Here is a 13,730-nt window from a genome sequence, read left to right as displayed (position 1 = left end):
ATGGACTCTGTTTTACCCAGGTGTAATGATAGTTTGTTATCAGCGAGCCAGGTGCAGATTCTGCCGAGTTCAGAGCTGAGGGCTTTTTCAACCTGCAACTTGTCCCTGTCAGAGACCACTCATCTGGAGCAGTTAGGGGTTGCTCAAGTGTCTTGCTCAAGGACACTTCGACATGCTGCCCAGGATTCAAGAGATTCAAGATTCAAGAGGTTTATTTGTCACATACATACCAGCACATACAGTGAAATGCGGGTGGCCATGCCCGCTTTGATTGTGCAATAATACTAAATAATAAAATAGACATAAAATAGGCATGATAAAATAGACATGTTAAAGTCCTGAGATAATGCAATATAATGTTAGCTACGAACTAAGGCACTGGGTCCTATGTACACTACTATACAATATACCGTTTTTACTCTATATCCTTATGCTATACTTGCTATTTTTTTAATTTTTAATTTTTTTTATTATCTTTTTCCCCTCCTTTTTTTCCGATTTTTTTCTCCCATCCCACCCTTCCTGGTTGTTGCGCACTTTCCCCTACTGTTGGTCCGAGAGGCCGGAGACTGTCACATGCTTTCCTCCGACGCATGTGCAGCCTGCCGGCAGCCAGCCTGGCCGCGCAGATTCTCACCGGGAGAGTGTAACGTGTGGGAGGCCGCACTACTTCTCTCCAGATCCTACCCTCGCTGAGCAGGCGCCCCGACCGAACTGTAGGGGTCGCTGTCCACAACGCCCAGGACCCACCCGCCAGCTTTCCCACCCTCTAATACTGCCAATTGTATTAGTGTGAACGGCCAGCCAAGCTGGTGACAACGCCGGGAGCTGGATTCGAACACGCAAACCCAGCATCTCCGGCGTTGGTGACGAACGCAATCTCCGCTACGCCACCTGACCGCCCTTACTTGCTATTTCTAAACTATACTATACAAGAACTTGTCAAGAACCACATCAGTTCTTTCCTTAAAGTGACCTTTATTTTCCTCGTTCCTTTAAAGTGTCCTTTCCATTGTGTTTAAAGTGACTGTTTGTGTGTGAGCGAATGCAGAATGTGTCAAGGTGAGAAAGGGTGTTGTGCAGTACTTAGGAGGCCACGTTGTCAGTGGACCCGTTTGTCCTGTATGCAAACTGCAATGGGTCCATGTTACTAGGGAGGGAGGCACAGATGTAATCCTTGACCAGCCTCTCAAAGCATTTCATGACCACAGAGGTGAGTGCCACCGGTCTGTAGTCATCTAGGCCTGTAGGAGGAGTTGGAATCGAAACCGGGAGCCTTCCGATTACCAGATGACTCTACATTCTGAGCCACTGTCGCCCCTAGTTCTAGAATAGAAATTGTACTGGTATACTCTGAACATTCCCCTGGGTGCTCTGTGTTATCTGTCTCAATAGACAGAGGTCCTTGAACAGAATGTTTTCCAGCCGACTGTAGCTCTCCTTTCTTCCGGCATGGCTGTCTGTAACCGTTGGTAACCACTTTCAAAAGAAAATAACAATAATCAATATTGTTCTCCCCCATATTCTTTCACGAATAAGAACCAAACATGAGTTGAACAAAGTGAAATAATGCAATTTCACGGCGTCTGTATAGCCTTGTTTATTCACTGTGTCCATGGATGAACGCAGCCACGGAGGTGTAGTTTCCTTACGCAGAAAAGACGGAGAACTATAATCCCTTTACTCTTCTGATAACTACATCACTGCATAACTCATAAACGTTTCAAACACGCTTAATTCTTGGTTATTTGTCATACTCCGTATGCACCCAATTCAAAGCTATAGCCGCATCTTCTGGCCTGGGGACGGTCCGTGTCGTGTACATCTCGGTGGGCGGTAGTTAATCTGGTCGGCCGGGCAGCGATCACGTCTGGGATTATCTCAGGTACTTCACTCGTCTCGTTGGGGGCGGGGGGGGCGGGGGGGGGGGGCGGTACATCGAGCTCTCTCTCTCTCTCTCTCTCTCTCTCTCTCTCTCTCTCTCTCTCTCTCTCTCTCTCTCTCTGACACACACGTTTATGACTTGGTCCGCCGTGAACAGCAGCGGGTCAAATAGACGCAGACTGACTTATTGATTGGAATGAAAAGAGTCCAGCAGGTTGTCGCTCGCTGTCGATGTAAATCATTGCTGGTAATTGCGGAGGCGGGTATCGACTGCGGCCCGGACATTTTCATGAGCAGTCCCTCGCCTAATCCACTTCATGAACGGGTGTAGATGATGTACCTAAACGCCTGCGAGGTCAGCGGGAACATTGATCTCTCCTGGAAAAACCGGGAGGGTTTTTGAGGGGGCGGTTTAAAGAGGAATCGACAGCGATTCAGGGAGCGTTTCCCTCCTTGGATCAGTGCGTTTGGGGCGTAATGTGAACACAGCCATCACACTGGGATGCGGAACCGAACAAGAGAGCTGAGATCGCCCAGCGGAAGGGTCTCGGCTCGCTTCCATTCCAACCCTGGATCGGTTAGTTTGCAATCTCGTTTTTTTTATTTTTATATATTCAATAAATCCGTATACAGGGCATTGAATAGCTCGCCAAGGCCTGAGCTGGATATTTTGTTCATTTAATGAACACTGGTATATATATTTTTTATTTGTTTTACAACTCTTTTTATTGGGGTTTTCAGAGTCAGCAACAGTTGAAAATAGACATTTTATAAATATATATATGACGACATACAAAATTAAATAATAGATGAAAGAAAACAAAATCGGATAGCCCCCTCCCCCATGGGTGAATTGTCATTTATGTGGAATATATATAAAATGTTATTTAATAAAAAGGATAGTCATGTCACACATCAAGGAGACCATCCCAGACACACTGGACCCTCTGCAGTTTGCCTACCGTCAGAACCGGTCCACTGAGGATGCAGTCAACACCATCATCCACAACACCCTCACCCACTTAGAGGGCAAGGACACATACTGTATGCCAGACTATTATTCATCGACTATAGCTCTGCATTTAACACAGTCATCCCACACAAACTCTCTGCTAAACTCCTCACTGTGGGTCTGACACCGGCTCTCTGTAACTGGGTGCTGAACTTTCTTACAAATAGGCCCCAGTCAGTCAGAGTCGGCAACCGGACATCAGGCACAAAGGTTCTAAGCACAGGGACCCCCCAGGGCTGCGTGCTGAGCCCCCTACTGTACACCCTCTTCACACACGACTGTGTGGCCTCCCAGAACAACACCAGTATCATCAAATTCGCAGATGATACTACAGTCATCGGACTGATCACTGGGGGAGCTGAGGAGGCGTACAGAAGGGAGGTGACGGAACTGGTGGCCTGGTGTCAGGACAATAATCTCTCCTTGAATGCAGACATGACCATGGAGATGATTATTGACCCACGGAGGAGTGTACAGTACACACCTCTGTACATAGGTGAGACGGAGGTGGACAGGGTGAAAACCTTTAAATTCCTCGGTACCCACATCAGTGAGGACCTCACCTGGGCTCACAACACCCAGCAGATAATACAAAAATCCCACCAACGACTGTACTTCCTAAGAAGGCTGAGAACATTTGGCATGCCACACAAGATTCTCAGCAACTTCTATAGAAGTACGGTTGAGAGTGTCCTTACCAGCTCAATCACGGCCTGGTATGGAAACTGAAGGCACTCCGGCGAGTGATTAAAACTGCACAGTACATCTCTGGAGCAGCCTTCCCCTCACTACAGGACATTTACTCTACCAGGGCCACCAGGAGAGCACATAACATAATTAAGGACAGTACACCCCCCCCCCCCCCCCCCCCCAACACAGACTCAGGCGATACAGGAGTCTGAAAGCCAGAACTACGAGACTGACAAACAGTTTATACCCACAGGCCATCAGGCTCATGAATGCCAGCTCCTCCACTGTGCCTTATATTGATCTATTTTTACCTTATTTTCTAGCACTCGCTTGTATTTAAATATGTTTAAGTTAAGTATTGTGTGATTTTGTGTGAAGGGAGGACTAGCAAAGTAAGATTTTCATTGTATGGCCAACTGTCTGTTTAACTGTGCACATGACAATAAACAATCTTGAATCTTTAATCTTGAATTATGCCGGTGCTGGAACAACACTCCTCTGCAGTGAGCCTTAATGACTTCCGCCCTGTTGCACTCACCTCCATCATCATGAAGGCCTTGCGAGAGGCTGGTCCTGGCTCATCTCAAATCAGGCCTCTCACCCTCACTGGATAAATAACAATTTACTGTGAGAACTGGAGCACGGAGGACACTCTCCTCAGCGCTAAACACAATGAAACAAAGTAGCCACATGCTGCTGATGCTCCATGTTCCTTTCCTCCTAGAGGCCCCTCCTTCCGCTGAGACTTCTGACCAATCAGAGAACAGTTTGCTCACGCCTGGCGTTTGTTTACATGTCATGGGAAACACAAAACCATCCAGGGGACAAATGCAACAACTGTATTTCCTCCATATCGTTAGAATATTAGTCCTGAGTAGACCTTGTGTCAACCTCGCTTGTGTCTACCTAGCGTCCTTCAGTCAGACATGTTGCCGGGCCACTATCTGAGATTTGCGTTTAGTAATTTAGCTGACACGTTTATCCAAAGCCACTTACAAGTTGTCTACAACAAATCAGCAGGAAGGGTACAACTCTGGCAGCTAAGGCCCTTAGCTGCCAGAGATGTACCCTTCCTGACACTGTTTGACGAACAATCTTACTTACCCTCGTCAAACAGTGTCAAATATTTTTGCTACAGTCTTGAGTGCATAGTAGTGTAGACATAATAGCATAGTACGTAGTAGTATAATTATAGTAGTAAGGTACAGAAGGTTATTATTATTATTTCTTACATTTCAGATAATGATTATAGTAGTGTGTTTTTAGTCGACGGCAGAAAACTTGCCGGGTTTCAGCTGTCCTGACTGTGGTGGTTTCAGCTGTCCTGACTGTGGTGGTTTCAGCTGTCCTGACTGGTGGTTTCAGCTGTCCTGACTGTGATGGTTTCAGTTGTCCTGACTGTGATGGTTTCAGCTGTCCTGACTGTGATGGTTTCAGCTGTCCTGACTGTGATGGTTTCAGCTGTCCTGACTGTGGTGGTTTCAGCTGTCCTGACTGTGATGGTTTTAGCTGTCCTGACTGATGGTTTTAGCTGTCCTGACTGATGGTTTCAGCGGTCCTGACTGATGGTTTCAGCTGTCCTAACTGTGATGGTTTCAGCTGTCCTGACTGATGGTTTCAGCTGTCCTGGCTGGTGGTTTCAGCTGTCCTGACTGTGATGGTTTCAGCTGTCCTGACTGATGGTTTCAGCTGTCCTGACTGATGGTTTCAGCTGTCCTGACTGGTGGTTTCAGCTGTCCTGACTGTGGTGGTTTCAGCTGTCCTGAGTTGACTGTGGTGGTTTCAGCTGTCCTGACTGTGGTGGTTTCAGCTGTCCTGACTGTGGTGGTTTCAGCTGTCCTGACTGTGGTGGTTTCAGCTGTCCTGACTGTGGTGGTTTCAGTTGTCCTGACTGTGATGGTTTCAGCTGTCCTGACTGGTGGTTTCAGCTGTCCTGACTGATGGTTTCAGCTGTCCTAACTGTGATGGTTTCAGCTGTCCTGACTGTGGTGGTTTCAGCTGTCCTGACTGTGATGGTTTTAGCTGTCCTGACTGATGGTTTTAGCTGTCCTGACTGATGGTTTCAGCTGTCCTGACTGATGGTTTCAGCTGTCCTGACTGTGGTGGTTTCAGTTGTCCTGACTGTGATGGTTTCAGCTGTCCTGACTGGTGGTTTCAGCTGTCCTGACTGATGGTTTCAGCTGTCCTAACTGTGATGGTTTCAGCTGTCCTGACTGTGGTGGTTTCAGCTGTCCTGACTGTGATGGTTTTAGCTGTCCTGACTGATGGTTTTAGCTGTCCTGACTGATGGTTTCAGCTGTCCTGACTGATGGTTTCAGCTGTCCTGACTGATGGTTTCAGCTGTCCTAACTGTGATGGTTTCAGCTGTCCTGACTGATGGTTTCAACTGTCCTGACTGATGGTTTCAGCTGTCCTGACTGTGGTGGTTTCAGCTGTCCTGACTGTGGTGGTTTCAGCTGTCCTGACTGTGGTGGTTTCAGCTGTCCTGACTGTGATGGTTTCAGTTGTCCTGACTGTGATGGTTTCAGCTGTCCTGACTGTGATGGTTTCAGCTGTCCTGACTGTGATGGTTTCAGCTGTCCTGACTGTGGTGGTTTCAGCTGTCCTGACTGTGATGGTTTTAGCTGTCCTGACTGATGGTTTTAGCTGTCCTGACTGATGGTTTCAGCTGTCCTGACTGATGGTTTCAGCTGTCCTAACTGTGATGGTTTCAGCTGTCCTGACTGATGGTTTCAGCTGTCCTGACTGTGGTGGTTTCAGCTGTCCTGACTGTGATGGTTTCAGCTGTCCTGACTGTGATGGTTTCAGCTGTCCTGACTGGTGGTTTCAGCTGTCCTGACTGTGATGGTTTCAGCTGTCCTGACTGATGGTTTCAGCTGTCCTGACTGATGGTTTCAGCTGTCCTGACTGTGGTGGTTTCAGCTGTCCTGACTGTGGTGGTTTCAGCTGTCCTGAGTTGACTGTGGTGGTTTCAGCTGTCCTGACTGTGGTGGTTTCAGCTGTCCTGACTGTGGTGGTTTCAGCTGTCCTGACTGTGGTGGTTTCAGCTGTCCTGACTGTGGTGGTTTCAGTTGTCCTGACTGGTGGTTTCAGCTGTCCTGACTGATGGTTTCAGCTGTCCTAACTGTGATGGTTTCAGCTGTCCTGACTGTGGTGGTTTCAGCTGTCCTGACTGTGATGGTTTTAGCTGTCCTGACTGATGGTTTTAGCTGTCCTGACTGATGGTTTCAGCTGTCCTGACTGATGGTTTCAGCTGTCCTGACTGATGGTTTCAGCTGTCCTGACTGATGGTTTCAGCTGTCCTGACTGTGATGGTTTTAGCTGTCCTGACTGATGGTTTCAGCTGTCCTGACTGTGATGGTTTCAGCTGTCCTGACTGTGATGGTTTCAGCTGTCCTGACTGTGGTGGTTTCAGTTGTCCTGACTGTGATGGTTTCAGCTGTCCTGACTGGTGGTTTCAGCTGTCCTGACTGATGGTTTCAGCTGTCCTAACTGTGATGGTTTCAGCTGTCCTGACTGTGGTGGTTTCAACTGTCCTGACTGTGATGGTTTTAGCTGTCCTGACTGATGGTTTTAGCTGTCCTGACTGATGGTTTCAGCTGTCCTGACTGATGGTTTCAGCTGTCCTAACTGTGATGGTTTCAGCTGTCCTGACTGATGGTTTCAGCTGTCCTGACTGTGGTGGTTTCAGCTGTCCTGACTGTGATGGTTTCAGCTGTCCTGACTGATGGATTCAGCTGTCCTGACTGATGGATTCAGCTGTCCTGCCTGTGGTGGGGAGTTGGGACAGAGAATAGTTATTACTCCTGACTCCAGTATTTTCACTAATGACTAAAATCTGCACCATCGATCTTTGCTAAATTTTGATAGACGGTGATTTGTTTCTTAACAACAAAGACTTGGCTCTCCTGTTTCTGCTTTTGGGAGAAACTTGTTTATGTACACAAAACAAGATTGAACTGTCTAAAATCACAAGTACAGCGTTTTTCCAAATAGTCTCAGATAGTTTGCTGACCAGGGCATAGCTGCTCTTTGTCTGCTGACTCCACTCACACTGCTAACACACCCGCACCTGGTAGCCGTCCAGTAAAACAACAGTCCTCTACTGTTGACCACTAGGAGCTGTCCAGTACAACCAGTCTGACACTGTTGACCACTAGGAGCTGTCCAGTACAACCAGTCTGACACTGTTGACCACTAGGAGCCGTCCAGTACAACCAGTCTGACACTGTTGACCACTAGGAGCCGTCCAGTACAACCAGTCTGACACTGTTGACCACTAGGAGCCGTCCAGTACAACCAGTCTGACACTGTTGACCACTAGGAGCTTCCCAGTACAACCACAGTCCTCTACTGTTGACCACTAGGAGCTGCCCAGTACAACCACAGTCCTCTACTGTTGACCACTAGGAGCTGCCCAGTACAACCACAGTCCTCTACTGTTGACCACTAGGAGCTGCCCAGTACAACCACAGTCCTCTACTGTTGACCACTAGGAGCTGCCCAGTACAACCACAGTCCTCTACTGTGTAGGGATGGGTACCGAATTCGGTACTTTTAAAGGTACTTACCGAAACACGTCGGTACTACCGAATAAATAAAACTGACTTGAGTATCGATTCACGTGAGATACCGTTTTCGGTACTGAAAAAAAAAATACCAAAAACAAATGTACACTTTTTTTTTTATTTAAATTTTTTACTTTTTTCTTTTCATGTCAACATTCACACGCACAATATACGCTTACCTAGGATTTGACTTGATTCAACAACAAAGCAGTCGGGGGAATGGCAAGCCGAAAACGGTCTAAAGTGTGGTTATTTGAAGTTTGGATTTTTTCCCCCCACAACTCGGGTAGGTAGATTACATTTTTAGAGACTAAAGTACAGAAAAAAGGTACCGTTGGGTACCGGTATCGATTCACAGGTACCGGTACCGTATAGGTTCAAATGTGAACGGTACCCATCCCTACTACTGTGACCACTGAGCAGCTCGAGGGCACTAACAACAGTGGTGGGAGGTTATTCACCTGCATTTTTCCTGCCTGTCAAACCAGCCACCTTCTGGTCACAAGCCCACTGCTGCCTCACACTCTATCAGGCTCATGTATCCCCTTCACCATCGCGAATTAATGAGAAACAATCCATCAGCACACCTGTCTCCTTATCCTCTCTTCCGCTCTCACTACCCCCCCCCCCTCCCCCTCCCTCTCCTGCCAACTGTGTGCTGTACTGTGCACCTAGCAGATAGTGAAACCATGTCGCGGGGAGTGGGGATTGTGGAGCATCCAACTTGAGAGTCCATACAAAGTGTCTACCCCTGATGCCGCTCCCCGATAAACGGATAACGATCGCCATTTTGTCAGCAGCGTCCGCCGGAGGCTCCTGTTAGCAACAACACGAGACGCTCGGATCCTCCCACCTCTTAGCCCCCCCCCCTCTCTCCCCCCCTCCTGCCCTCGCCTGCCCTCTCCTGTCAATCGATTGGCTGTTTTTCAAAAAAGTACTTTGTGCTAGTTTGTAGCCACGGTAACGGAGTGAGAGAAGAGCGCAGCGGAAAGGTCACAGCCTCAGTGGTATACCAGGAGATTCTAAGATGTCGGCTATTGATTACCTTGGTCTTGACTGTAAGGATGAGTAATGGAGCACGGGGCTTTTAAGGACCCGGTGGATATCGGGAGCCGTCCCCGTTGACTAAACAACGAGGCCCCGACAGGAAGCCTTGGCAGCAGCAGGGAAGCCGCAGCATACTGGGAGACGTGTTCTGTATCAAGCAGCCGCTTGGCTTGTAGCTCGACAGCAGTCCTAACAATCCTTAGTTAACAGAAGTACCAATCAATGCAGACCCCCCCCCCCATCCGCAGTTTTCCATTATGTGTGTTGCGCTTGAGCTTATCGGAGACATGCCATGCCATCACTCTGTGTGTGTGTCAATCATTGTGTGTCTGTGTCTGTCTGTGTGTCTATCTGTCTGTCTGTCTGTGTGTCTGTCTGTCTGTCTGTCTGTCTGTCTGTGTGTCTGTGTGTGTGTATTGTGTAAGCATGCGTGACAAAACAGCCTCTATCTATCAGTCCGCCCAGACGGCTGATTGTAATTACGGAGACCGCTGTCGTCCGCGGCGTCACCGCTGCATTCTGCCCAAACACAATTTCCAGTTCCGACGCGCGGAGAAGTGGAATTCATGTGGAAGTAATCGCCGCCGCCCGCGCCTGTGTGATTAAAAGCCGGGAGTGTATTGTCGCGCGGACACAGTCCCCGTCGTTACCGCTAGGCAGAAGGACTCTCTTCCCTGTCTCACGCCGTACGGCCAAATGAGATAATTGCCCGTGTTGACAGATATTCTGCCTCTGTCTGGCTCCGTGAGCTGAGAGGAAGGCGCCCCTGCGCTGCGAGCCCCACATGGAGTGCTCCTCTGCGCTGCGGCCTCCCTCCGGGACTCCATCCCTCGCTCGTCCAGTGTGTGGGTTTATTGTGATGTGATTTGTATGCAGGGGGTAGGCGCCGGTGTGTTCTACTCCGAATGGAAACTAGCTTTTTCATATTGGTATTGATTCCTTCAGGGCAGACTGAGGGGGGAGGGGCAGAGGAGCCAGTTAAAATTAGTTTACTTGAGGCTGTTTGCAGATCGAGAGCATCAGGTCTGGTTGTTAATGGATGGGATCAGAGCCAGTCTGCCAGACAGAAATCTAACCTAACCGGTTCACTGCTGACTCAAACAAACCCCGTTTCCACCATGTCTCCATTAACCGCCCCATTGCCGGGGTATCGGGTAACGGGTCAAAATGTCTCGATGTCGTCAAAAGATTTAGACAGGAGCCGCGCTAGAAATAACATTTAGCGAAAGTCTTCATGCAGCCACTGGAAAAAGGCATAGATTAAAGGTTCAATCTAGTCATTTTTAAGATTAGATTGAATTCGATTCAAATTAAACAATTCAATAACCCATCGCACCGCTAAATTGGCCTAATTAAGTCTATATAATGTGCCTTGCATTTGGACCGCTATATTTCTACCTCTATTTTCTTTTGTCTTACTTTGTCAAAATGTTTCTCAACACCGGTTTCTTAACCCCTTAAGCCCGACGGGCCCTGTACCGAGATTTATTTCACGTCATAAATAGATGAATTAATGTAGCCAAGAGTAAAGACCCTAACCCTGTCAAAACAGCAGTCAAAGTGTATATTTTCAGCACTACGTTAGTTTACCAATGATTTTAAGTGTTATTAGCGAAATATGAGGTCATAAATATCTTGGTGCATCCCGGCGGAAACCGGATTAATTAGACGCAAGGTAATAACGCATCATGAAAGCATTGTAGTCCTAAGCCAGAGGAGACCCAGGGCTTTCAATGGACATTGACATTTTATAAAACTACACTACCCAGCTCACGCCAGCCCGTCCAACTTGGGAGCCGTCAGGCGTGAAATTATTTTTGAACGTTATTTTTGGGATTATGTCTCACGGGTCGAACAAACCTGAACGTTATTGCCATAAAATAGAACGTAGTTTGTTTCTTTACCTTTCTGTGAACGTCTAGAAAAAAAACGCGTCTCAATCTGATGAAAAATGTCGGAGCATTTTTCATTACAAAAAGGTAACTGTACTTACAGTAGATTTCATTCATGGTCTTTGCTGCCCTATCAGGGGCACCTGGTGGTACTAAATCCAGATTGAACTCTGCCATTGGAAAGAGATTTGGACACCGATCCTTATGTAGATGTATGACTTGGCCATAATAAGGTAATTTATTGGCCTGATATTCTATATTCTATATTCATATTGTCTGTGTCCGGATGGCAAAATTCAGCACTGTATCTACAAAAAAACCTGTAAATCTGCCCTTTATTAATTTGCTTAGATCTTCTGTACACTTGATCTCAAGAAGGTGTTGAATGAGCTCAGTGGCAATTGTTATATGTCTGGTCAATGTTAGCATGGTACAGTAAAAAATTATTTTTGGTTCATTACAATTTACTCAAGCATAGTAACGGACACAATATCCGTGACACTGGGAATACATTCCCTGAGCTCCATAGACCCTAGATACCAAGAACATGCAAATGGACCGTGTAGAAATGGAGCAATCTTCCATTTACGTACTTTTAAGCAAATCTTTTGCAAATTAAGAGGTTAAACATGCTAAGATTTCATATCTTTTGACATGAGGACTGTGTAGATCCAATCTTACGGAATAAACACTTATACTCATGCATTCTACCTACTATACTAATTAGGGATGTCCGATATTATCGGCCTACCGATATTATCGGCCGATATCGGCATTAAAATGTGATATCGGAAAATATCGGTATCTGTTTTCAATTTTTTTTTTTTTCTTTACATTTCTATAACCTTTATTTACCCAGGCAAGCAAGTAAGAACAAATTATGATTTTATTTATTGTCAAAAGTATGCATAATGTTGTGTTAATTCCACAACAAGAGATATGTAATGTTAATTACCTGAAATGTTTAAATTTTTTGGGGGGGAAACCCTGCATATATCGGTATCGGTTGATATCGGTATCGGAAGTTAAGAGTTGGACAATATTGGTATATCTGTATCGGTAAAAAAGCCAATATCGAGCATCCCTAATACTAATGTCTTTACTACTATGCACTCGACACTACAGCACTCAAGTTTCAGCACTATTTGATGAACATTGTTACTCCTGCTGACTTGTCGTACAGAACTTGTAAGTCGATTTGGATAAAAGCGTCAGCTAAATTACTACTAAATGTAAACAGGGTGGAAAGGAATCCCAACCTGCGCATGACATTGGAGCACAATGGCCGCCGTGTGAATATGGTCAACAGGGACCTTGTAGATTCGATCACTTCCACACGAGTCCACTCGGTTCTTAGCGTTTAGACGTCAACTACCGCGCGCCGATGGGAGTTAGTGGCGCTGTCGGCTACCGTTTTAATTGTGCGCTGGCGGAAGAGGCCGCTCCGCTCTCTAAGGAGCTCCCCGAGTGAGTAGAACTCTCATAACGGGCCTCGCTGAGACGCATAGCAGCATGTTATCCTGAAGGAGCAGCAGAGACACAGCAGCACAGAGGAGTCTCTTCTCAGTATCCACTGGCTGTTATACCAGCTGTCTTCCTCTCTGCTCATCTCTCTCTCCTTTCAACCCGGGGGATGGCGGATAGCGGCCGGTCCTTCGCATGGCCACCAGACCGCCTCCGTCGTGAAAGGTCGGAGGTCAGCTGTCGTTATCCGCACGGAGCCGTCACCTACCAGCAGGTGTGCTGTGTAGAAGATAGTCGCCTCCTCAGCAGTTTGCGTCATCGCGCTGCCCCCCGCCATCGCTTGCAAGGCATTCTGGGAGCCTTGCCAGTTTCGCAGGTCGCGAGAGGATTCACTTTTCGCAGCAATGGTCTCGCACAAAACAGCACAGACACATGCATACATGCATACACACACACACACACACAATCTCACCCACAAACGATGGACTCGAGCCCGAGTTTCATTTTCAGCTGCTTTTTATAGTGATGGGATCCGTCTCGCTGTTTGGGTGTAATATAATAATATGGCTCATCTTCATGCATTAGGCGGCCGGCGCACCGGCACCGCAGACGGAAGGTAATGGTGTCACGGCTACTTTTTAACCTCTGCTGTAAAGAAGGACTCGGTCCCACCTGGCCCCCGACATCTGCTGCTATCGATCCACCGCTATGATCCTCCTCCTCTTCTTCTTCTTCTTCCTCCAGGGAGCAGCAGCGTGGGGAGAACCCTGGGGCCACTTTCGGAGAGACCTGGCTGTTCTTCGGCTGCCGACATGAAGACGGGGACTATTTGTTCCGGTGAGTTCCGTTTTTACTGCACTCTACACTGTAGAAATCGATCGGTAGGGGTGGGGAAGTATCGATATTAAATTTAAATGATTGGAATGAGGTGATCAGACGTACCTTATTAGTAAGTAATGCGTTAATAATGTGTTATTTTTTTTTTAAGATTTATTTTTTTGCGTTTATCGCTTTTTTTTCTACTGGGCAGTCCAGTAGAGAGAGAGAGAGAGGAAGAGCGGGAGACAGAGTGGGGGGAAGACATTCGGCAAATGACTCCGGGTCCGGGAATCGAACCCGGGTCGGCCGTGCCGCGACGCAGCGCATTACATGGTTCGCCACTTGGGCGCCCCC

The 13,730-nt window shown here is 47.3% G+C and overlaps 1 protein-coding gene across 1 annotated transcript in view; it reads left to right on the top strand.

Moving 5' to 3' along the window:
- mtrr (5-methyltetrahydrofolate-homocysteine methyltransferase reductase) overlaps nucleotides 1-13,730 on the top strand; it is a gene marked incomplete at its 5' end in the record, with an annotated part of 104,129 nt that overhangs the window by 71,866 nt on the left and 18,533 nt on the right. Inside the window, one exon of the mRNA XM_084326135.1 lies at nucleotides 13,302-13,394. Coding sequence (XP_084182261.1) covers nucleotides 13,302-13,394 — 93 coding nt within the window. The remainder of the gene's footprint in view (nucleotides 1-13,301; nucleotides 13,395-13,730) is intronic.

Source organism: Notolepis coatsorum, assembly GCF_963971535.1.
Source record: "Notolepis coatsorum genome assembly, chromosome: 12".
Classification (NCBI taxonomy): domain Eukaryota; kingdom Metazoa; phylum Chordata; class Actinopteri; order Aulopiformes; family Paralepididae; genus Notolepis; species Notolepis coatsorum.
Note: the sequence above shows the minus strand (reverse complement) of the source record. Positions and strands in the feature narration are given on the sequence as shown.